The 25,481-nt window shown below is 37.9% G+C and overlaps 1 protein-coding gene across 1 annotated transcript in view; it reads right to left on the minus strand.

The window, feature by feature from the left end:
- GREB1 (growth regulating estrogen receptor binding 1) overlaps positions 1-25,481 on the minus strand; it is a 63,901-nt gene that overhangs the window by 34,492 nt on the left and 3,928 nt on the right. Inside the window, exons 2-13 of the mRNA XM_041477922.1 lie at positions 20,671-20,827; positions 16,497-16,622; positions 15,606-15,782; positions 8,775-8,953; positions 8,355-8,502; positions 6,958-7,083; positions 4,930-5,052; positions 3,923-4,060; positions 3,543-3,728; positions 2,646-2,996; positions 1,813-1,941; positions 136-261 (exon numbers count right to left, since the gene is read on the minus strand). Of these exons, the coding sequence (XP_041333856.1) occupies positions 136-261; positions 1,813-1,941; positions 2,646-2,996; positions 3,543-3,728; positions 3,923-4,060; positions 4,930-5,052; positions 6,958-7,083; positions 8,355-8,502; positions 8,775-8,953; positions 15,606-15,782; positions 16,497-16,622; positions 20,671-20,827 (1,966 nt within the window). The remainder of the gene's footprint in view (positions 1-135; positions 262-1,812; positions 1,942-2,645; positions 2,997-3,542; positions 3,729-3,922; positions 4,061-4,929; positions 5,053-6,957; positions 7,084-8,354; positions 8,503-8,774; positions 8,954-15,605; positions 15,783-16,496; positions 16,623-20,670; positions 20,828-25,481) is intronic.

Below are 25,481 nucleotides of genomic sequence, written 5' to 3' on the forward strand. Positions count from 1 at the left end.
CCCTTTCTGGGCTCTGCCCAGAGTGATCTAACTGTGCACCCAGAACTTGGTGTCCAGAGGGATCTAACTGTGCACCCAGAACTTAGTGTCCAGTGCCCCACTCTGCTACCTATTTAGAGCATCCTCCTTACTTACTTGTACACACAGCTGTTCCAGCTGCATTCACTGCTGTTGGTTTATTCACTGAAGCAGAAAGTGATGAAGAGATGTGCCCTTGGTTTTCTTGATAAAATTTTTCCAGCAAAAGATCAATGTCACCCTCTGTCAAATGGAAGGGATAGTGGAATAAACATCCATGTTAATAAGAGCTACATTTCATATTGATTTTGTCTTGTAGATCTTAAAAAAATTTCATATATTTGCTAGCTATCCTGCCCTTGGCTTATTGGCTGTTTTATACAAGAACCCTCTGGTTATTTTCTGTTGCATCTCTTTTTACAGAACATCACTAGTAAAATAAAAACCAGACCAGAGAATGGCAAACCATCTCTGCAGACCAGCTAGGACATTTATGGAATGTGGTAGAAAACTAACCTTAAGGCCTTGATGCAAACCAGCAACAACAACGACATGAAACTGGCTTAGTTTATGTTCAGACCACGGATCCATACTGTTCATTAACAAGGATTACAAGAAAGTTGAGAAACATCTGACAAACATTTTTAAAACTCTAACATTTTTGAGAGACAGAAAGAAAAATAATTTCTAATACAGCCAAAAGAAAAACACGAGTCAATGCTGAAGAAGGTGTATTTTATTGAAGAATTGCATATCTGCAAAATACCCATTTCCATAGAGCAGGGGCCCTACTTACAGATGAAAGCTATGCAGAGAGTACAACATGCCTGACCCAGGCATTAGTATTTTCTCAGCAGTTGAAAAGATGTTTGAGCATGTCTGCAGTGAGCTCAGAAAGGCAGGGCCTATCCTGTGAAGAGCAGACCAGTGAATATAGGTGGCCACTATTTTTAGGATGCTCATTTATTTGTTCCACTATACAACAGCTAAATAATAACAACTAAACAATAATGTTGCTAAACAATAGCAACTGCAGAGAACTCTCTGACTCTCTGTGACTCTCTATGGTTCTCTGATTTTGAGAACCATACTTTGAAGATACTAAGATAAACAATACTTAACTACAAGATGATTTAAGGAAAATGAGATTCCCTTAAGTGACCACTCAAAATATCATGACACATTCAGAAGGGTTCTTGTGATCTATTTACCAACATGATGTGAATGGCAAAGAAGACTGTGACATCCCCTTAATCCCAACAAATATGCTGCACTTGCCCTAGTTGTGACTTAACTTTCCACACAGCTTGATCTATCCCCAGATGATCCTGCCTGTTGTAATTCTCAGAACACTCACTTAAAAAAATGATCCAGTCTCTCTGCAATTTTCCTCTCTGACCCAGGCATCACAATCAAGTTTAAAGTACGGTAAGTTGAAGGGGCAAATCCCACATTTCATAAAATAGCTCTGATCTATTCTTCTCTAAATGCTTAGGGCAAAAGAATTTATACATTCATATGCATATGGACTTACATAATATAAGGACGGATTTGCATAGCTAAGAATAACATGCTCAGCTATTTGCTGACCTATTTTTATGAAACCAATGGATTTTAGACACCGATGCTTTTAGGAGAGATTTCAATTCAACTGTGCTTTCGTAACTTTGTCCTGCATTTTTCATATATTTCTAATAGTGTCTTCCTTCTGGTAAGGAAATGAGCACAGGTGTTTTCCCAGACTTAGAAGTTTCAGGGATTTGGAAACATAACTCTTTATAATCTGTTAGGTACCTGGGCAGAGTGTGCTAAAGAAGGACCCCAGAGTTTCCACCTTCCCTGTGACCAGCTGATAGTTAACTTCTTTTTGGTAGTCTGAAGGACTGAGCATGCTCTCAGAGAGAACTCTTGCCTGATACTTTCCTAAAAGACACAAAAAAAAAAAAAAAAAAGGAATTTTGAAAACTCTTCAAACTAAAGTTAAGAATGTTCTTCTAAGTCATAATAAAAATACTCTACAACTAAATAAATACCACACATACAAAAATGGCAGAGATTAGTCTTTTATGTCTCCAACACATATATTCACCAGGCACATGTAAAATAGATTCATGTTTTACATTTCCTTTTGTATTTTATTCCCAATTTGGAAAGTATTTGCCGATACAGGATAAAAAAAGTCAATATAATATTGAAAGGAATTGCCAATTGTCTTGCAATCACAATGAATCTTTGAATGGCTATTCAGATAATTTATTTAATCGTGAGCAGGTTGTTGAAGGGAATGACATTGAAATACCATTTTTTAGAAGCTAAAGAAAGGTTCTCTGCAGTAATATCCCAGTTGCACAGAGCAGGAGAGCTTTATGCACTGTGTGGGCTGTAAACCACTATTTCTTGTTTGCAGCCTTGTTGGCTGAGATGCTTTGGTGAGAAAATGGGCAATGCAGGCAGAAGGCGTTTTGCTGGGGAGAGACCAACTGTGCAGAGTCAGCTTGGCTTCACCAAAGCCCACCACTGTTTGGCCAAAGCTCTGCTTTGTGAGGCAACTTACTGGAACTCCAACCAAACCCCTCACAGCACGGAATTGCTCACGTTTGCAAGGAGATACATCCTTGGGACATTACCTGTTATCACAATGCAGGAGTCGATGGCTCGGTTTCTACTGGCACATATGATCACCACATAGTTTGTCTTTATTAATTTCCCTTCAACGAGTAGCTTAAACATTTCTGAAAGCCCTTCTGCCAGGGAGTAGCTGCACTCAATGATGTGGACACTGTCATTACAGGAGCTGGCAGCCAGCCCTGCCAGCCAGGGCAGCTGGGCTGAGGTCACGGGGGTGATGGGGCTGGGCACCTGGGGGAAGGCCTGGGGAACAGCCTGCTGGTACTGGCGGATTTCAGACAGGTGGGACTCCCGCCAGGAGCGCATGAATATTTGCTCCAAATCCTCAATCAAAGGGACCTGGTCTGCAGCTGAAAAAAATAAGAGGGAAACATTATGAAACAATTACACAAAACTGTTGAGTTAAAAACTTTTTTTTTTAAACCATGCTTCAGACTTGCATGCTTCAGACTCTCTCTGCATGCATGACTCTGTTGCCTTATAAGATGAAAAGCAATTTTTTCATTTTGAAATGTCTTTGTGATACTCAGATAAAGCTGCCCTAATTTGAACCCGAGTATCAGTAATTAGAAATACTTAAGAGGTTGAGTGCTGCCTGTCTCAGTATATTTCTAAACTATAGGTTGTCTGCAAGAACAGTGAATTACAGCTCTTTTCCTTTGATTTTCATTTATGAGGTCCCAGATGCAGAAAATAAACTTTTTATGTATATAACTCAATCTGTCTGGCCTTCAAAATGTAGTCACTTCATTTTGTTCCATAACCATGAATGAAGTAGTTTAATATCAAATTATTAAAGACTCATATTTAGTACTGTCCTTCCCTAATATTCCCCTTCTCATTTTGCTGCATGTAATACATTCAGTGTAGTCTCTCTGGATGTAGAACAATCTTACCTAGTTGAACAAGGTAGTAGACAGTCAGTAACAGCTGCATTTCCTCAGAAATAGGCTGTATTGTGGATGCACCATATTGTTCATATGCTCTAGATAAAGACTGTGAATTTCTGTAACAGGTGTACAACAAAGGACTCACTATCACATCATTAATGTTCCCACAGAGATATGGGAAGTTTCCATGACCTACAAAATAAATGTGTGCACACATCATGTTAATTTTGTCATTTTTCATATGTACATTAAACAGTTCTAATAGTCAGCCTCTTAAAATGGATAGAGTTACAGTGTTTAGGAGTGGGATATAGCTTTACATCTCTTGCAAAAAAAAAAAAAAAAAAAAAAAAAAAAAGGCTTTGTTATGAGGTTGGGGAATTTACCTTTAAAAATAACTGGTTTTGCTTTACAGATTTTCAGCAAGTTGTCAGGAACTGAGACTGGTTCTCCCGAGCCCACCATTGGAGAAGAGGCTGGTCCCACCAAAGCAGAGTGTGGTAAAGATGACAAGCTTCCCCCATCTGAGATTTCAGACATATTATTACTGGAGTTAGGTCTGGTAAGGATTTCCTCAAAGAGATGCTACTCAGCTTCATCTCATACCCAGATTTGCTATCAGTATTAACTGCTTTTTGTGGCTCCATCAAACAGCTCATGACCTGTTACTACAACCCACACTATTATGCCAAGTGTCTTGGAGGACTAATTATGTCACTGCAACATTGGACATCACATATGTATCTAAAGATTTTGAAATGTTTATAAATAAACATTTCTAGGTAGGAATGCATAAATAGAGAGACCTATGTGATATTGTGTAGTTGTGATTACACATGTAGTTATGATTTGTGAATTCTATGTGATACATTTAGTTTCACTCATTCTAAACAGTTTTTATTGCTATAAGAAGAAAGAAAAAAAAAGATTTCAATGTTTGCTCTGGCATAACTTCTTTATGGTAATTTTAATATAAAAAGTAGTACATCAGAAGAAAGCATTTTGGGGAAACTGGGTTTGTTTCACTGCATGTCACTCTCGTCTGTATCTAGACTATACAAACCAAGTGCCACAAATATTTTGACAAATAATTGAAACAATGAATGGTACTGCTATTATGGACCTGGGTTATAATACTAATTTTAATATTTCAAAGTCATTTTGGTGTCTAAAAATGGACCCAGGCATCTCTTGGGATTTGTTAATGGTTCAGTGACTGGAACCAAAGAGAGTTAGGTTCAGAGCCTTAAAAACAAATCAATGGAAATAAAGCATCTAGGTGAGCACAGAGAAACCTCTCATATGACTCTGCATGTGTCTTTAAAATAATGCCTCTTTCCCCCCATTATTCTCTGAATAATGAGACAAAATCTTTACTTTGGGTATAGCTTACCATTTTTAATTCTGTTTGAAGCCTGTGGATTGAGCTGCAAGTTCCAAGTTTCAGTGGATGATGGAGATTCTGGTGACCAACCTTTATGGCGCTTTTTTGGAGGCCCTGAATTAGTTAATGTGCCTAAATGTTTCAGAGAAATATAAGAATAAAACATATACAGGTTTGTACATGGTAATTCAATATGTTTTGATAGACTTAATGTATTCAGCAAGTGTGGTAGTAGAAAAGGTCAAGTCTGTGAATATAATAATTTTGTGTGGTTTATTTTACTTTGTTGCATTCTGCTTAAATTTCTTGGAAATTTCTGGTGCAGAGAACTCCTAATTATCCAGATTTTCATTATTTTATACCAATGTTTTCTCTCTACCAAGAAAAATACAGTATAAGTATAGTAAGAGACATACTAAGAATCTTTAAATGCACTAATATTTCGAAGTCGAGACTGTGGGCATTTTGCTTCTTTTATTTCTGAACACATGACACAGTGTTACATACAACATACTGAAAAATAATATTCCCAAGGGTTTCAGAGTAATAGTAATAAACTTCTGAGTTCTTTTCAACAATTTTCCCATTTACAGGATTTTTGCCACTTCTTGCTGATTCCATCTTTGGTTTTATGTTATTCCATATTAACTCCTATCAAACTACTTCTACACCTTCCTCCTACAGATTAATATCTTCAATTTTTTTTTTCTGTGAAAAAAACTTTCTCACAGTTTCTTTAGGAGATCCTGATGACTAACGTATTTAATTTTCTTTCATCATTTTCTTGAGTCTCCTTGTGCACTCCTGCAAACTCCTAGAACGATGAGCTTCCACTAACATCAAGTATTTCCAATTATTGTGAGTCAATAGTCCTCCAGGAATTGCTCAGAAACTTGCAGGATTGAGCTATTCCTGTTTCTGGTCATGACTACACTGAGGTCATAACACTGCTTCACCCTGCCAAGCCCGTGTCTCCTGGCAGGACAGTCTGTCCCACATAAAATTGAGGCAACATAAGAAATTAATATAAAACGTATGGATTTAATTTTGAAAAATGTATTAAAATTAAAGATAAACCCGAGGCCTTGACACCTAGAAGAAGACTGTTCTCTTGCAGACCCTCACACACGGATTTCCAGTGACTTTGTCCCTTACACTTTTACCACGCGAGGGCAGCCTTTGGCCATTTTGCTGCTCATCCTTTCACTTGGTTTCCTGGAATTGCGCTGGGACAAAGTCACAAGATACTTACAGCAATACAAGGGATTTTTTATTTGACAACGCTGTGCTCTTTCGTGCAGATATGTTGATATGTGAAATAAATCCTTCTGAAATGAATTAGCAATAACGTGCTGCTGCATGGAAAAAGAGATTAAGAGCCTGAATGGGCAGAGAAGGAGAATTTGTCTGTGATGCCAGCAGGGAAACTTGGGAAGACTTATTAAAAAATAGAGCTACAGTATGTTTCTAGCCATAATGAAATCTAATTTTCCTCCTTAAACAAGCCAGTGACACAGTTTGTGACAGAAAACAATTAATAAAAATCATTATTATAATGCTACAGTGAGGACAGTTTATTGAATTTGGAGCTTGTTGCCAAAGTCTAGCTCTCCATTCCAAGGTGAACTGCAACAGTTCAATAGGAACTGCAATAGGAATGATCCTATGAGTGATTACTAATAAATATTTCTTAATTCCCTTCACAAAATTCCTGGTGAAATCAATGCAAACTGACACATTCTTTAAGAACCTGGATTCAGAATCTGGTCTGTGTCTCTATTAAATTAATGAACTGTAAATATGAGGAAAACATCCAGTTAATATTATGCACTGTAACAAAACTGTGTCTGAAAACATATAAAGAATTTTTTTTTTCCTGGAAATTAATACAGAAACCAGTATTAGGATCAGAAAGGACTTTGAAGGGAATGGTAATTTCTATTAATTCAGGAAATTACAATCATGATATAATTTGTTCAATGCTTCTGTTTTTCACATAGAGTTTAGGGTTATGAAACAACAAATCCATACAATTACCTAACACTGAAGGTCTTGTCAGAGCAGACAGGTTATTTTTCATCAGCTGTTGTTTAGGTGATTCCTTGCCATTATAAACTGCTGGGCTGAATGCAGCTGTTGAAGGGATGTGATCTACGGCTGCAGCTGACAAGAAAAAAAACCCGAAGTGTTCAAATTAAACATTTCTGGGTCAAGATCCTCAGCTGATACAACAAACCAATCATTTCATCATTTACTTTAACAGAGCCATTGGGATCTGCTCAAGAGTGAATACAATGCTGAATGAAACAATCCACTTCTGACCTCCTACTCCCAATTAAGTGCCCGGGCAAAATCTGATTCTTCAATTAAATGCATAAGTCAGAAGCTGTAGCTTCTTCGCATGACCCTGGCTCTTACAGAAAGTTTACTCAAGAACGAGGCAAAAGAGAGATGTTTAAAATTCACTAAGCCTCCATCCCAATCTTTCTCTAAGATTTTTTGAACGATGCTGCAATAAAAAAAAAAGGGGGAGGCGTTCTCAAGCCTAATATGTTTGTAATTAATGTAGCTTTTTTTGTAAAATCTGAGGAAAAAAAAGGGCAATCTGTTATCATAAAGAGATTGATGATTTCTTCTGGAAGGGCATCAGTATTCCAGATCACGACTATTTAACAGGCTTCTATCTCACACAGAGAATATATAGGATATAACCACCACAGATGTGCTTCAGCTCCCCTGTGTAAAAACCCAGGAAAAACCTGTAATAGCCACAAGACACTAAAGAGCTGTTTTCATTAAGAAGAAGCTCAGAGAGATCACTCTAGCCTCTGTCATCTATCACCTTTCATTTATGTCAAGTCAATGGAAAAGTAAAGAATTTTTCATACAAAGAAAGTTACAGATACTGACCATTTGTTTTTTTAATATTAAAGTCACCTTTCTCAGCAGAAGAAAAAATTCACAAGCTTTTAAGTTGATGTCCATATCATGTCTGTTTTGAAAAGGACTCTAATCATAGCATAAAATAGACTAGATCAGACAAAAAAGGCTAAAATTACACTGGATCCTGTAACAGTTGTCAACTGTGACCAGACAAGTGACAGCTGGAAAAACACTTCAGAAATAAGGTCTTTTTAAAACATTCTGGTTTGGTTCAACTGTGAGTAAGCTGCAGAACACCAATTTACTATTTGCTAACCTTTTAAACATAAACCTGTTGTGAGAAAATGGACAGCGAGAAGCCTTCAAAGTATAATTGATTTCTTTGTTTGTAACAGATCTCTAATTCTATTCAACTTGCTTTATGAGGCAATGTGCTTACTTGTTTGTTTGTCTTTGCTTTCACACAAGTACAAGTACCCAAATACACAAGCACAGAAGAGTTAAGTGGAAGTGGAACCCCAGTGTGTTTTCCTTTTCCTTCCAAGAGGTACCTGTTTGCTGAGTCCCAGCTGGAGCACTGGGATTTGCAGGTGGCAGAGGCTCACTGGAGGTGCTTCCTGAGAGGCCTGAGCTTTCTGGCAATTGGAACAAGGTGCTTGAGCAGGTACTGGTTGAAGACTGCCGGCCTCTGAATGAACTCTGTAAAAAAAAAAAAAAAAAAAAAAAAAAGAACTTTCTTTATCTTTCTGATAATTTCACACATGTATTGCTCAGGGGCTACAGCACTTGGAATGAAGGAACCAATGTCTTCAGACATGCCAGGTCAGACAGCTGCTCCAGCAGTCACCTGGCTTTAGAGAGCCTTTCAAATGATCTCTCTTAGGCTCTACACAGACGCCAGTCCCCGTGATAGCTGAGCTTGGATGATGAAAACCAGAGCTCGAGGAAGACAGCTTCATTATCTTACCTGCTCCTTTCCAGCAGATTACAGATCCTTTGGTCAGAGCTCCCTGTGCATTCCTGACCAGATAATACTTTAAGTGTTTCTGTTTCTTGGGCTGAGTGGTCAGTTTAAGATTAATGTGATTTGAGAATTCTGTAAAGTAGCAGAAACCCTTCTTGCCACATCCAACACAATTGCCAGAGAAGCCTGATAAAATAAACAATACACATAATCCAGTGAGATAGGTGGATCACTATTAATAACATTCAAACATGACTCTTTCCAGAGGAAAGGCTGTATTTAGGTGTTGGGGTTTTGGTTGGTTTTTCTCCACAGTGAAAATTTTTATTACCGTTTTCCTAAAAAAAGTATTTGCACTTTGTACAGAAACTGTATTGCACTTCAGATAACAGACTGCAAAAACACAGCCCCACATTTAAAAATAAATAAAATGGGCCATATTTTTAATTTTCTCACCTCGAAAAAGATCACAATTCCTATTTATTACCTACCTGTGAAAAGTTTCTGACTGAAGAGCACTGAGTCATTGCTTAACTCCAGCCCTATTCAGCACCACAGCACGTACCTGCTTCACTGATCTTTCAGTTTTTGTTGACATATCATTCAATACCACTGAATTTCACTTCACTCAGTTCAATGCAACATGCAATTAAGTCTCTAGAAATTAAGTATATTTAACCTACTATATTAAGGTAGATCTAAACATATTTAAGTACCAAGTTCCTACTACAGACGCTATTTTAAAGAGGAGAAAATACTAAAGCATTCCTGGGCTATTAATTTAAAACAGCCTTGTAAAATTATGGCTGGGCTGTGTCAGCACTTCACAGCAGTTGAAACTATTTATGATTACAGGAACAAAGTGTCTGCAAGTTTATAGACACAACAGAGACACAGTCCTTCCCCGTAAAGCTTTTTGTACTCAGGCTTGATGGGGCATTTCCAGGGATACTGCCATTTCCTCTATTCTGAGATACACAGCTTGGGCCTCAGCAAGGGGCTCATGGTGCTGATGCCATTAGCATCGTAAATAAAGGGCACTGCTCACACAGCTGCCTTAAGATTCTTCTTTCTTTTGTCCATTTTACAAAGTATTTTTTAAGATATTTTAATCCTCATCAGACTAATGAAACTATCTGAAAATACTTAATGATGTTATCATTATTATTATTATTATTATTGTCATCCTACACTGAGCAATTAAAAGATAATCTTGCCCATGGAAATGTTCTCTCTGTTCCCCACACATCACCTGAAGTATGACCTTTTCTTTAACTTTAATCATATGTAATTTAATCATATGTACATTTTTATGTGTAATAACAGGCATTGAAATGAAAAGGGTCTATTCAGTGTATTGAAACATGGTAAAAATAAAGGAAATATATTACACATAAAGTGGACAATACCATTGAAAAGAAAAAACTGGAATAAAGGATCAGTAATATGGTAAATTAAGAGACACTTATGAAATTTATTATTTCCATCACATATCTCAAACAAATTAAATTTACAAACTAATGGTCAATGCTTTTTTCTTTCTCTAAAGTACAAGCACTGAAACGTAATTCTCTGTAAACACCTGTGGCTTGGTTTTCAACCTGAGCACTTTCATTAGTTCTCAAAAGGTTCAGAAGAATTTATTAAAAACTAAAGTTGATGTGGAGATTGGTCTGGTATCCATGGGAACAAGTGGCTAACAACCATTGAATGCTGCCTATTATCTCTCTGATCCTAGTCAGTAGGATGATAAAAGTCATTGTGACTCATAAAATCAGGACAAGTCATGACTCTGCAGAATCCTGTGTTATATCAGTCAGCACAAAAGCATCTGTCTAACATCACACAGTCTTGAGTAGCTGCAATAAAAGCAACAACAAAAGGAAACAAAATTAGAACGGATGTGGCAAAAGCAGCAGAGTTTGGATGCATTTTATGCTGATTAAGAAATCATCAAAAATGCTTTTGCTAGTAAATGAAAACTTCCCACCTATTTGGCAGCACACAGAGCATCACAGCAGCAGCACTGCAATTTTTGCCTGGCAAGACCACACATGTTTTCAAATTTACTCTTTGTTTTTTCCAAAAGTACACTTTTTAGGTTTTATCATTTTGCCAGGAGTGTATTGACAAAGCCACTTGACAAAGCCATATGTTGAAGTATTTGTTCAATCCAAGTGGGACAGCAGACACAAAATCTTGTCATTTGGACTTCAGATTTTCAGATCACTTCCGTAAATTACATCTGCCCAAACCAGAATTAGCCATAACTTTTACCTGAAAAAACCTTTTGCCCTTATCATCTATTCTTAACTCCGCAGCATCTACTGGAAAATTAGTTTACACTCTATGCAGCATAAGGTGAGGCCTAGTAAAGATTAAACAGATCTAAATTGTCCACTTGTTTTGAAAGGCTCTTGGAGGACATTTTATAAGTTTATTTTTTAATTTTCCTTTAAGTTAAATCATCATCTTTCACGTCAAGTTTCTGCAGCCCTTCTGAGTGAGACTCAGTCCTTTCTTGCAAGCTCCTGCCACACCCTTTTCCATCCATTCCCTGGGACTGACACTCTTTGCTGAAATCACTTCATTAATGCAGCTCAGCCCTGAAACCACAGCTAGAACACAGCGTGCTCTTGTAGTCCCAGTGCAATAAAATGCTGTTCAGTCATTTCTCATTGCAGGGCTCTGCCACCCCTGCTCAGAGCATTTTATGTGGCAGATTGAGTAACACTGAGAACCCAAACATTTCCTCATCCTCCTCTGAATGCCCTGTTCATGCCATGGCCCAAGGCAGCAGCTGGCAGAGGGGACAGCTTGTTTCATAAACAAGCTGCATTAAATATTCTTCCATACATAATAGAGAGCACAAAGGTCAGGGGACTTGGGTCAGCCATAAGGTGACCCAATATATCTATGTCATGGGATTGATTTCACAGGAGAATTAGAAATCAATGCCTGGAGTGCAGGGGCTAAAAGCCGTTCACCTTTCGGTCATTGGTTCATACCGAGCTCAGCTCAGTTGTGACTAAAGGCTGTTCCCCTCTGAAGTTTCTTTAATCAGAAGGTATTTCATTGCATCTGTGATTTGTCATATGCATTTGCTTGAATTTGCTCACATAACAATAATCAATTGTCCATAATTTAAAAAGCTCTTCCACAGCAGGGACCTTGTGCTCTGCAGAAGGACCTTGCACCAAAAGGTTATGAAACCTGACCTACCCTCTCACTGATAAAATGGTTCATTGGATCAACAGTGAGCTTGTGTAGGGATAAAGAGAGGTGTTCAGAATGGAAGGACATCCACTTGATATTTCATAGTCAAATCTTTCATAAAATAGCAGAAAATGTTCTTCTTGTTTTTCTTTTAAATGGGTAACAGGATTTTAATTAACATTAATCTTTTGGTGGAAAGTTTTCAGCTTGCTTAAACAAAGAATGATTGTATTTGCAACTTTCCACCACAAGTGTTTCTTCTTTTCAGTTTTACTCACAGAAAAAGGCACTCAAACACTGACAATGCTTCATGGTTTTCCCACCTACCCAGTACCACTCCATTTGAAGACTGAAGTCCTAAGTTTAAAAAATGAATAAAATCAATATGGTCAAGCTGGAGAGCTCTACTGTATGGATACTCAGTACTGTTACAAAAGCCCAACAGACCATTGCTTATTTATAAGAAACAGTCACAGTATTTTATACTACAATGTTTTCATCTTACATACAGCTTACAGTGCAAGCAAACTAATCTTTTCCTCTGTCATTCTGACCTCAGGGACCTACAGAAAAAAAAAAAAAAAAAAGAAAATATTTCTTGTTCCTTGATAGGAAAGTAGGCAGCTGTTTGGTCTTTTGGAAGATGATGGGTGAATAGCTGCTTTGTTTATCATGAGAGACACCCCTGAATAGCGAGAACTAGGGGAAAAAAAAACAAAACAAGAAGAGAAAAAATACCTTTGGGAGTGATACATGTTTGCTGCTTTAATTAGGAAACAATAAATATCTCACTATCACAGATCATTTCCTCCGTCTAAACATTCCTTTAGACAGCATAAAACCCAAGAAACAGCTTCCTAAAGGCAAAACCCTGTAACTGCTTTACAAAGCAGTTAAACCTGTGATCTAACAAGATTAAGAGAATCAGATGAGGAACATGCCTAGAGACATTTTCCTTGTCAAAAATATATCTTTTCCAGAAACTGCTAAGGTTTTCTTCCTACGGAATAATACATCAATTGTAAAAACTAAAAAACAAAACAGCCTCCAACAGAAATTATTTCAAATCACAAGCACAGCTGCCTGGATGGTGGGACAATTTGGTAGCATTATCAATAAAATGTCACATGGTTCAGAGCAATACCAACAGCCCCAAATGGGAACAAGATCTAAAGTCAAAATCTGGCCCTGAAACTACTGAGACATTTCCTGCTTTCTTCTGGTCTTTTTGTCCAATCCACAGGCAGCTTCACAAACACATGCAGCAGACCATAAGAAACCAGGAAACTATTGAGTGACTGATTGGTCTCTTCTCTCTTTAAATAAACTCTTTTGAAAAAAATCGACAGTACTGAGGAACAGCTGCCTTACTAAAGTACAGTATATTAAGAGGAAAAACATTAAATTGGGAAAAAAAACCCAAAATCAGTGAGGCTGAAGGGTTGCAAATCCTGTGTCTGTATCAAGAACAAGCCTTGCTAGAAGAGTGGGATATATACTGTGACTCATGACAGCTAATTTCAATTCAAAATGAATCCAATTCCATTTCCCTCTAAACGTACAAAAGCTTTAAGGGACCACTTTCCATGCTGTTTTGAAATGCCAACTTGTTTGACAGAAGTCAGAATACCAAAAATAAGGCTTCTATACTGTCTTGAAAAGCAAGACACTAAATCGTTTCCCTTCTTCATACGGCGTGTTTTCAATTTAAATCTACTGCCTGACAGAGGTCACTGTGCTACGTTTATAGATTATTTAGAGCAATGATGGTTCTGGTTTTTATCCCACTGTGTCCAAAACCATGAGACTACTCATGTCTACTTCTAATTTTACTTCCCCTGATTTGACTTGCACAGGGATATGAAAACCTGAATCAAAAAATCATTTCTATCCACAGTATGACCTCTTGTACAAATGGTATACTATCCTCCTGTTAGGATGACATTATTTTTTTGATTAAATTATGTATTATGATATGTAATTTTTTTCATTAGATTAGGGACCAGGAACATTATTATCTCCACCTTCCAGATGAAGACTTCAGATCTTAAAGTATGTAAGTTCTTTTGTATTTGAGCTTGTTGTAGAACACATAAAAGTCATACTACAGAGTTACTAGAATTCTCTGCAAAAGAATGTGGTTCACTGGGGTTTAAGTGTATAACAACAGTCAAAAATAAGCATTTAAATGGTTTCAGGAAACTAAATTGTATTAAATAAGCAAACTGAGGATGCAAGTAGCATAAAACCCTCCCAATTATGTTCCTGTTGCCTTTTTCTGTTCTTGTTTAGCACGCAATTAACAAATACACTACTTCCTCTCTGCTAACAGCCTAAGGAGCTTAAGCTGTTAATAGTGCTAGCACTGAATGACTTGAGTGGTACAACATTCCTGTCTTTATCTTTAAAATGACAACACGTGGCTGATTTACAACCCTCCTAATTCTTTTACAATCACTGGTCAAATGCACTGTGACCAATCCAACTCTACAAGATCACATAGGAAAAGAAATTACTGTACATAGGATCACATTATGCACCTTCACACTCCACTGTCAACCCAAATGCCTTGAAGAGCTGCTCAAACTGAGATAACAATTGAGTTAATGTCATACCCCTCAGTGTTTGTTAAAGAAACCTCTTAAAATTCTTGGGAAATGTTTCCCTTTTGCTATTCAAAGCTCAGACTGGTGCACAAATATATGATGCATCTTTTTTTTTGTGAACTCTGAAAACAATATACACGTACCGGAGAGTGTCTGATTGAAAAATGAGTTCCCCCTCCAATTATGCACCACCTTTCCCAATATAAAGAAATATTCCATTTTAATAACATTAATATTAATTTAAGTAATTCACATGATTGCAGATTTTCCCTATTTGGCTTGATTTGGATTAAGTTAATGGCAATCAGAAAGACTATAATAAAAATAGATAGAAGGATCTATTTTTATGTCAGAAATTAAAACTTTTAAGTAGATGAAACACAATAAATTGAAGCATCCTCCTAAGAGTATTTTTCAAACACACAGAGTTAAATGATTGCACATGTAGGAAAAATTTCAACTTATAATCACTCCTATTTATTTATATTATGATGATAGCAAGAAGTCATAAGTTAGGAACAGAACTCAGGCTGTTGTTCAAACACAGTGGGCAATATTATCCCTATCTCAAAGAGGTAAATTGAAAGGGTCATTTTTTTGTGGTCTAAACTATCATTAAACTGTTTATATGTATATAAGAGCCTGAAATTTCACTTGACAGGCCTACAGTCTGCACACATCTATATTTGGAAAGCTACAATAGACACAGACAGAAGTTCAACCAGTCCAGTTACCAGATGTGCAGTTCCAGCAACTAGGACATGCACCAGTCAAATAATGACTTTGCTAAAGTCATTGGACTGATGGACAGAAGGTGATGAGCACCTCTAATGAAGCGGCACACTCTGTATCTTTCCAAGTAAACACAGCCAGCTCTGACCTGTTATCTTGTTCTGCATGACCTGTGAGCATTACTGTAGATATGGAATAGAAATAAGATCTGCTGAACTAAAAAAAACCAATTAGCTGTTAATTGAAGGCACAGAAGAATCCACTTACTGCAGTCAGACACTTACCCAACAGGGCATTGCGCCCGTTGTCATCTGGCAGGAATCTTTTATCCACAGCACACACTAACAGGTGATCAGGTAAATTTGGTGACTTTGCACCAACAAGTAAAAATCCAGATGGCACCTCAATATGTTCATTAGAAATTGAAACCAGCCTCAAATCTTTACCAGCTTGGCAGAAACCTAGAAAAAAATCCATTCAACTTATCTTAAGCTGACAAGATGTTTTTGTTTCCTGCTCACATTTGTCTTTGTTAAAGGACTTCCTGTATTTTTAATGAAAACCAAAGCCTTACCCTCAAAGATCAAGGGCATACTAAAAGATAATATTCTTCCCTTGTTTTGGTCAGTCATAAACAAACACAAATTTGAAAATGCACAATGAAGTTTCTCTTGGTGGCAGTTGGTAACCTACGTATTTACGGGACTCATCACTATCATCATAACTTTGGTCAGACATTCAAAAAGGGAGAAAATAGTTCTCAAAATCTGATAAATCTCACCAGATTTTCCTGGATTTTCAAATATTTTTTACAGCTTCACAGAATAAGATACACTTTAAACAGGAAAAAGTGGTGATAAAGCAATAAGAATTATCACACTCATTTTAGCAAATGCTATGCCTGCAAACTCGACAATTTGAAGGCTATGTTGCCTAAGAGAACAGTAGTTCTGTCCTTGTGCCAGGCATTCCAACACAAATGCTTATCTGGCACTGAACAAAGACCCTGTCAAATAGAAGAGCAACTGAGAGCCATCCAGCTTTATCTGACTGATATTTTTAGGATTTTTATATCATATAGATTATCTCATTATGACAAATTATAGGGGAAATAGTCCAAATTCTACCCTTTTCAGTAGGGCAAATGCTTCTGACAGCATGGTTTGTACTCTTACCATCAGTAGTGCAACATCCTTCTGGGGGAGGCTTCACCTGGTAAGAAACAGGAGGACTACTTGATTCTGAGCCTTCTTCTTCCTCCTCTTCTTCTTCTTCTTCCTCATTATCTCCTCTGCTGCCTGCTGCAAATTATCACAGCATAAATGACTTGGACAACTGAAAATGCTGGCAACAAATCAGTGAGTGAACAGGGTGATCCAGTTACAGAAAGTATTACTGCAAACTGGATTCTCTTCTCTTGACAATGACTTTACTGTTGCCAACTCTTGATAGTTGTTGCTTCTTAAAGCTCCAACTTCCAGTCATGCTTATGATAGAACGTCTTTCACCAAGAAAATAAAGATGTTAGTTCCTGTGCAAAAGAAGTTCAAAAGCATGACTCAACTTCACCTGAGAAAGTAAAACACCCTAAAGGATAAATAAAAAAGAAGCATCAACTTATTAATTTTTAAAATCGCATTATTTTAAAAACAAGTGCACAATTTTTAGGGGACTAGCTTCTAATGCTTGAACTCTTGCATCAAAACAGTGTAACTGTATCCTTTGTTTATAATATTAACAGCCAATAAAACCCAAACTCATTACTCCTTGGCACATTAGAATGTCCTGGCTACAGTCCAAGTACAGAATTTATTAATTAGGTATTGACCATGTCCTTGGTTTTGTACAGGACAGTGAAAAAACAGTTCCTGCTAGAAACTAGTTTCACCACAGATGATGCCACGACAAGAACACCTAATGCTCAGCCTGTCTGTCTCCTACCAGAATCCAGAGCTCCAAATAATGCACCAACACTCCCTGTACAGTGTCAAGGAAAGGCAGATGTTCAGGAAGATTGTTCACTGGACTGTGCTAGTCCAGGAGGCACTATGGAGGCAGTACTGAATGCTGGAGAGGAATACATGATGGAAGCTTCAATTTTTAGAATGTGTTAGGTGTTTTTAGGGAGTCTTATTGCTGTGTGTTTCACCCCTTCAGCTAGAAACTGCCTTTTCTCTCCACCCAAAGGACATTGGTTTTTTCATGCAAGATTCAACAGCTCCAGCAAAACTGACCATACTGACCAATGGCTCCACCCCCTCTTATGGCTCAGACACGCTCCTGGCAAACGGGACAAATGTGGCAAGCAGAGGACAGCACTTAACTGCAGAATGGGGAAAACACTTCCACAGACAGGACTGAGGAACATTTTACGTGCAAGAGAGACAGTGCACAAGTACTAAATTAACCCAGTGGGGTTTGTGTCTTGGGTTTGTAGGCTTCCAGGGCTCTGTAGGGACATGCCTGCAGCAAACACAAGAGCTCCCACTGGCAAAACTGGGTGGTGAATGGATGCAGCTCCTTGAGGACCAGCAGGAAGCTGAATAGCTGCTTGTACTTTGGCAAGTAAAAGAGCAGTTAGGCACTGCCATTACTCTGTTGATCCAGGTTTTAGTCTTGAAACAGAAAAACAGTGAAGCAGTGCAGTCATCCTCCAAAGCCCAGTGTCAACTGGACATACTCTCTTTGCTTCAATTGACTTCAGATCAGGTACTCAGAATCCCACAGGATATCATCAAGGATTTCTCTTTTCTTTCCTATGACCCTCCTCAGAATATCCTTTTATTTTATTGACAAATGATTGTACAATCATCTAGACAACTACTATAGGATAAATGAGAGCTAGGGAGGAGAAAGTAAATCTGGAGTCTGAGGATTTATCTGTCGAGGTTATTAAGATTTACAGTCCAGTCTAGAGGAGGATTTGAAGGTTATGTTTACTTTTGAACTGTGAACATTAAGCTCCAGTTGTGTGGTGCACACAACTAAGAACAGAACACTAAACACAACTATTTTAAGGGCATGGTCTAAAGACAAAAATGCTGTAACTAAATGAAGGGAAAAGTGAAACTCTATGCTATTTAAGCAAAGGGTAAGTTATGTGTTATGACATAACCTTGACTAATATCCAAATGCAATGCAAAAGGGCTGAATCTGTCTCTCCACTCCTTCCCCCTGCTCCTAGACAAGAAATTCCTTCCTCCCTCCCTCCCACCCTTCCTTCCTTCCTTCCTTCCTTCCTTCCTTCCTTCCTTCCTTCCTTCCTTCCTTCCTTCCTTCCTTCCTTCCTTCCTTCCTTCCTTCCTTCCTCCCTTTCCTCCCTCCCTTTCCTCCCTCCCTTTCCTCCCTTCCCTTCCTCTTTGTGCCAGCTCTGACATTTAATGGAGCCTCTGCTGAGCCATCCCAGCTTGCCAAACCACAAAAAATCCAACTAAGGAAAAAAAGTGACCAATTTCCTCTTTTCTTTTTGCTGGGTTTACGTATTAAATCAGCACAACAGAAGATCCAAAAGATGGAAAAATTCATGAAAAGGGAGAAGATGGGAATGTATGGATAGACAAAGAGAACAGAACAGGATATGTTTTATTTCCCTTTTGGACAGAGGTAAACTGTGAGGTTTGTTCAACCATAACAGGTGATTTAAGAAAGAAATGGAAAATGGAAGTGGAGACTAAGAAATAAGAGAGCTACAGCATTTTCAGTTCAAACGTGGAAAGAGTAAAAGAGAAAGCACTCGAGCATGAGCTGCTGCCACCTGTAAAGGGTTTCATTAGCATTGCACAAGCCCCCTAGGATGTCTCTCTGATTCAGGTGCCTCCTGGCCCTCAGAGCATAGGGCTTCATGCAGCTAGAAGTGGAAGATTCAATTTCTGACAAGGCTGCATTATGTAAGATCAGCTTGAAGACCTCTTCCACCTGAGGAACAACGTAGAAGGCACTCTATTATAGGTCACTTCAGAGTTCCCCTTGTCTGAAACTTTCATGAAAGGAATGCTCTCTGCCAGGCTGTTATGAGACTTTTAATTACACTTCAATTCTGTTTCCATTAACTACGACGAACACAGAATCAGCCCCTCAAGGTTTGCAAAGTTCTTTGAAAGTCTTGAAAGAAAGAAACTACAGAAGTGTGAAATTGCACTTTTGTTCCTGAACAATGCATCTGCTCCTGTGCTATCTTTCTCAACTGATGTCATAATCAATTTTGTGACATCACAGCTACCATGGTAGTTTATTAAATTCTTATGGAAGGGCTTGATAGAAGGATCACTTTGTGCTGGGAATAAACAGCATATATATTTAAACAATTAATGTATATTCATTACTTTGTCCTATATTAGCAAAAAAAAAAAAAAGAAAAAAAGAAATTACTAATGATGTGTGAGCAGATTTTTTTTTCAAGAAATATTCACAGCTGTCACTGTGAGGCAATAACAAATACTTTATTCTGTGCAAAATACTTTTATCTGTTACTGCTCTTTGGCCTGATTTTGTGTGTGTGTATGTCTGTTACTGTGGACCTTTATGCATTTCTCACTGTAACAGCAGCAAAGTATGACAGGGAAAGTAGATGTGGATAAAAGACATGAAACTCCACTCTCTTGACAGAAATGATGAAATAATCAAATTATTAAACATAACCTTACACCACCATGCCAGTGTTATGCACACACCAGTAAACTCACTGGAAACCATGAGATCACTACAAATAACAGACACCAAACATCAAACTGCATCATGAGCTTGTTTATGAGATCCATACAGTTCATTTAAACTACATCACTGAGAAAGCAGGCTTCTGTAAACACACACAAATTCAGTGAGAAATCCTATTTGTTAAATATCAACTTGTGCAGGGTTTGTGAGAGTACACATCCTAAATTTTACCTTTGCAACCACAGAATAACTACAAATATTATGCCTGAAGTAATTATAAACCATCTCAAAAGCTAAAAAATATTTCTGCTGTATTTATGCACATTTAAAATCAGTCTTAGCATACATGTTTTATAAATCTATTATGGGTTTTCTGTGTGACTTTGAGCAGTATATAATAAATTCTAGGATAACAGATTTATGATCCAAATCTCCAAAGACTTCTCACAAATGTAATGGAAAATTTCTAGAACTTCAATTTATGTGTATAGATGAATCTAATCAAGTGGTTTAATTTTGTCAAAATAAAAGACAATGCATTTTGTATTTTTAATCCAATTCTAATACATATATATCTGCAGATCATAAAAAAATCCAAATAAAAATATTATGATTTAAAACATGTATGCTGAGCCATAGCTGAGCAAATAGCAGAATTGCCTTTGACAGAAATAGAAATTCCATTTTTTTTCCTACCTTCCAGTGATGATAGTTGCTGTTCAGCTTCCAAATACAACTGAGAAAAGATTGGTCTGGGAACTAAGTTGTTTGAGCGGAGAGAGGCCTCAATAGAATTATGCAACACTTCTTCAAACCGTGTTGTCTTGAGCTGACCAGCATAAGAATTTCCCATCTTCTCCAAAAACAAACAAACACAAAAAAGCAAAAGAGATGAGGGGAAAAAAAAAAAGAAAAAAAAAAAAGAAATAAAGATATTACAATTTAAGCACTCAGAACTCAATCACTGCATGCTGATGCCAGGATCAACATTTCTCATGAAAGAGAAATGCTTCATTGTCCACAAAGAAAGGCAAAGAACACTGACTGCAGCAGTGACTGAGCAGATCCTGCTGGTAAATTACAGGAAGTTATCTAAAAGTAACAGCTTTCTCTAATTCAGCAGAAAGGCAGTAAGCTTTGGCACCTTCTTGAAAAAGTGACTAGAAATCTGATTCAAGTAATTCCTTGATTTATATACCAATTGAGGAGATGTACTTTCAATAGCCATCAATCTGTTGTTAAACAGCCTTTCTATTTTAAGCATTTTGAGCAGAATAAATGATCTGGGCAATAGCAGAGTTTTGTGTCCTTATCTTTGCATGGTCCATCGTGGCTGAACCTGGCTAAAGCAGTTCAACATACCTTTCAGAGGTGCTGTCTCATAAATAATGTAGCATTGTTGTAACCCAGAGATGGTGAAATATAACTTACTTTTCACCCTAAACAGTATTTTTCCTTGTAAAAAAACAGCTTTTTAAATTTTTTTTTAATGAATCAGTATCCATCCACATGCATTGATATTACATTCACTTATCTCTCAGGACTTTACTTTTAGTGAAACCATGTAATTTATTCAATCTGTCATTGAGCAGGCAGTCTATTCCAGCTGAATATTCCATGGACTTAACTGACGCCTACTTTCCCCAGGGAACACAATGAACTGGTGTAACCAAAAGCCATGTCAGCTTTCTTTCCCTATTACAAAGTAGCTCTTGCCCTGGGCCCCATGTCCTTTCCCTCCTCAAGTAACTGTGAATAGAAAGCATGAAACGCTTCCTGTTTGTGGCAGTAATTCCTGAACAGCGAACAGCCCCTCCTCAGCACTGGCTGCTGCTTGGGAAATTCGCCTGTTGGGAAGCATCCCGTAGGAATCAGTCAAGCAAAAGGAAAACCACTGTGAAACCACATACTGCTTGTCATGGGAAAAGGGGTTTGAAGGGAACAACATACAAACTTGTGGATTTGGATGTCTTTTTATGAATTTGTAAAGCATATTTTACATGTATAATCATATTTTAGTGCACTTGTTTGTATCATGTTAATACTGCATAGAGAATATAGCTAATACTACATGACATAACACTGATATAATCGATATACACAATATTAACAGAACCATAATGAGAACAATAAAACAATGGAGGCCATATTGAATAAAATTATTTAGACTAAAAGAAGGCACTACCCACAAAATATTCATGCATATACATAAAATCAGAGAAGTTGCACTGAATAGTACTGATGTTAGAGATGTTCACTGCTAATATGGAAATCAGGCTGCATCTTCTCCACCAACACAGAAAGCTGATCACAGTTCCCATCCCACACAGACAGGAACCCTCTGCCTCCTTCTGAGTACTGCTTCCCCCTACACCACAGGCAGCTGGAGACAATGAGAAAAGCCTGGCATCTGTAATGTCCTTAACAAGCTTCACCAAAGCTTGAAGCTTTATCAATGCAGGAAACCCCAGATCAGCTCTGAAATGAATTATATCCAATGCTGCATGCTTGTTCTGGATTTATAGAGCCCATTAGAGGTCAGAAGAGAAACCCTGCATTTAATCCTGAGGATAGCATCTTATCAATGTGATGTTACAGATAAGGAATCAGTTAAGATTATATTATTTGTGAAAGAGGTGGGTTTTGGAATTCTTTGCAACACAAGCATGTTTGTTTGTCTGTTAGGCAGCTAATTTAATTTTGTGAATGGGTTGGTAAACAGAAACAAAAATATGCTTTCTGTATTTGTAAGATCTCATGTGTTTGTGTGATCTTACAATCAATGTAAACACAATCATAAACCCAGGAACCTATTTTGGAAGATGTGATAAATATTTTTTAGCCATTTTTCATCATCAAACACACACCACTGGAACCAGAAAAAGCTTTTTTGCCAGTACCAGTCTCTGCTGTTCAGAGCTTCACTGACTCTCAACTGCAAGGGAAATTACGTCTCCAAAGCAAGGGAGAAACCATTTCCCACTAACATGACAGTTGTCATCCCCTCTTTTCTTTAGAGCTGCTCAGACTGTGGTATCTGAATTGCCAATTGCTGACTCCATGGCATCAGGAAGCAAAAACTGAGTCCTCTGTCTCTGCTTCAGTGACCTCAGCACTCCCAGCCCTGATTTATGTTTCTCTTGGATACAACTGGGTGCCACAGGCTAAACTTCCAAACGCTTGTGAAAGCCCAAGCCATGCACATAGATGGTGACCAGATCTACTAAAAAAACCCCATACGCTGACACAGAGGATGGCCCTCGACCCCATCTACTGATAAATCAAAGGGCATCTCCCTGTCACATGGTCAGTTTCCATGGAGAGCATGCAGAGGAAAATACTTGCCAATATAAGGAGGGACAAAAAGGCAAAGAGCTGGACCTGGAAGAGCCTCATAAAAGCATGACAAAAAGACAAAAAATACTCTGCGCCACTAGGGAGCCCAAGAAAAAATTGCAGCTACAAATGAAGCAGGTCAGGACAATGCCTCAGAAACCCATGGATAATGCTGGCAAAGAGAGATGCTAAGTCCAGGCATCTGAAAATGTGAGCAAAAGTTTGTTAGTCACTTAAAGGAACATCTCAAATTCCAAATAAAGAACTATCAGCATTTCAGTGGTAAACAGGGACTATGGAATGAAGTAAAATGGGGACCTTCTTAAAGGTGAATGTCTGTCACATTTAGAGTCAACTTCAAGTTCAACTGCAGTTGAACTAGTCAGGTTTAAGAAAACCTGCTATGACCCTGCCCTCCTGTGCTGTGATTCCAGTAAGGATTTCCCTCAGCCATGAGGGCAATCCCTTCCATGAGAGCCATGACAATGACTGGTCACAGCAAGGGAGGGCCATGCCAGCAGCAGGAGGACATTCAGTCCCAGCACGCAGATCACACAGGGAGATCTTGTGCATAGTGGAACAGACAGCAGCACTTTACTTTTTGCTGTGAGGAGCTCTAGGGTTTTGTGAAGACTGAAGATCTAGCACAGCAATTCTGGACAAATTTAATCCTACACCAAGGACAGTAGCCTAAGGAATGCTATGGACTTCAGAGCATGGCAAGTAATCCAGGGCTTTTAACAGCTCCCATTGAAACAGACTGATAAGTAAAGCCTGCTCTCAGCAGAAACTGAGGAAACTAAAGAGTATACGTGGGCTGTGTTATGTTGTCTTAAAAAAATAATCAAGGTAATTAAGCGCGAAATTAGAAAGACCTGGTTGATTACCAAGAAATTCAGCTTTAGATACAAGTCACAGATTGTTACAGGTGGGAATGTTTCATATTAACTTGCAAGTTTTTTGCATTACACAATATAATTTACACTGCTACTTTACTACATGAATCCTTTCATTATTGCTTTAGAGCAGTGAATATGTTTTCCAAGTTTGAGCAGCCAGCTTTCATTCTTTTGAAATAGTTTAATAATTTCTATTGTATCATTTCTAAGAGGAGAATAGCAAGATGTTCTCATCTCTCCAACGGAATTTGCTATCACTATGACAAAAGGCAGCTTTTCATTTGCACAGAAAGAAAGGATTTGTTTGCATGGACAATGGATTTAGGTACATAAAAGGCTGTCAATTAAATTTTTTCTGTGAGGAGGGAGAAAGCATTATTTACTGCAAGTTAAAATTCTTGACTTAGGAGAACTAAAAGACACTGATATTCAGCCCCCACGAGACCCAGTACAGTATTATATTTTATGTCTTTACTACTAGTCTCAAAATAAGGTTATTCCATCCAAAATGCCCTTCGGGAACACTCACTGCTCCATCGTGACTCCTGATGTGTGTCTGGGAACTACTGAAGAGAGGGAGTACAAGCACCAGAGCTGTGCCAAGACATTACAACAGAAAATTTATTTCTGGCACACAGAAATCTCTCCTTCAATTGTTTCATTTAGTGATACAGCTGTAGGCCATACGAGCAAAGAGAAATTAAAAATTATTCTTCCAGAAATCAACTTACTTGTTCATGGGCCACAAAATTATCACCTGTAGAAGTAATTTACAAAGCTTTTTTCTGTCAGTACAAAACCATCTAAAAGCATTGTAAAGAGGTGGATTATTGCCAGTTTCTCAGAAAAATACTAGTTTCTGGAAGTCAAATCTGTTTCCTCACTATTCTGCCAGACTGACTTGGCAGTAAGAGAGAGGGGGAAAAAAGGGCTCATAAGACTGATGTTTATGATATAACACCGGAGCATGGGAACCATCACCTCATTTGAGATTACTTCCAGACCAACATTTTACCAAAATGATTTTCATCAAAATCTTCAGGAAGGGTTTGATTTTTGTCTGTTAGTCTTACCCTGAAAGAGAAATTTTCAAGCTTCAAAAGATGCTAAGAAATGAAATTACAATACTTTCCTGAGCCAAACTCTACCAATATCAAGAAGAATAAAATCAGTAGTCACTTATGGATCTGTTGATTGAAATCCACTTTTTCAGGAAAGTAATTTATTCCTCAGCAGTAAAGCTGGCAGATGAATGAGAAGTCTCTGTGTTTC

The sequence above is a fragment of the Pyrgilauda ruficollis genome, unplaced genomic scaffold, assembly GCF_017590135.1.
Source record: "Pyrgilauda ruficollis isolate IOZ18807 unplaced genomic scaffold, ASM1759013v1 scaffold42, whole genome shotgun sequence".
In the NCBI taxonomy this organism is placed as follows: domain Eukaryota; kingdom Metazoa; phylum Chordata; class Aves; order Passeriformes; family Passeridae; genus Pyrgilauda; species Pyrgilauda ruficollis.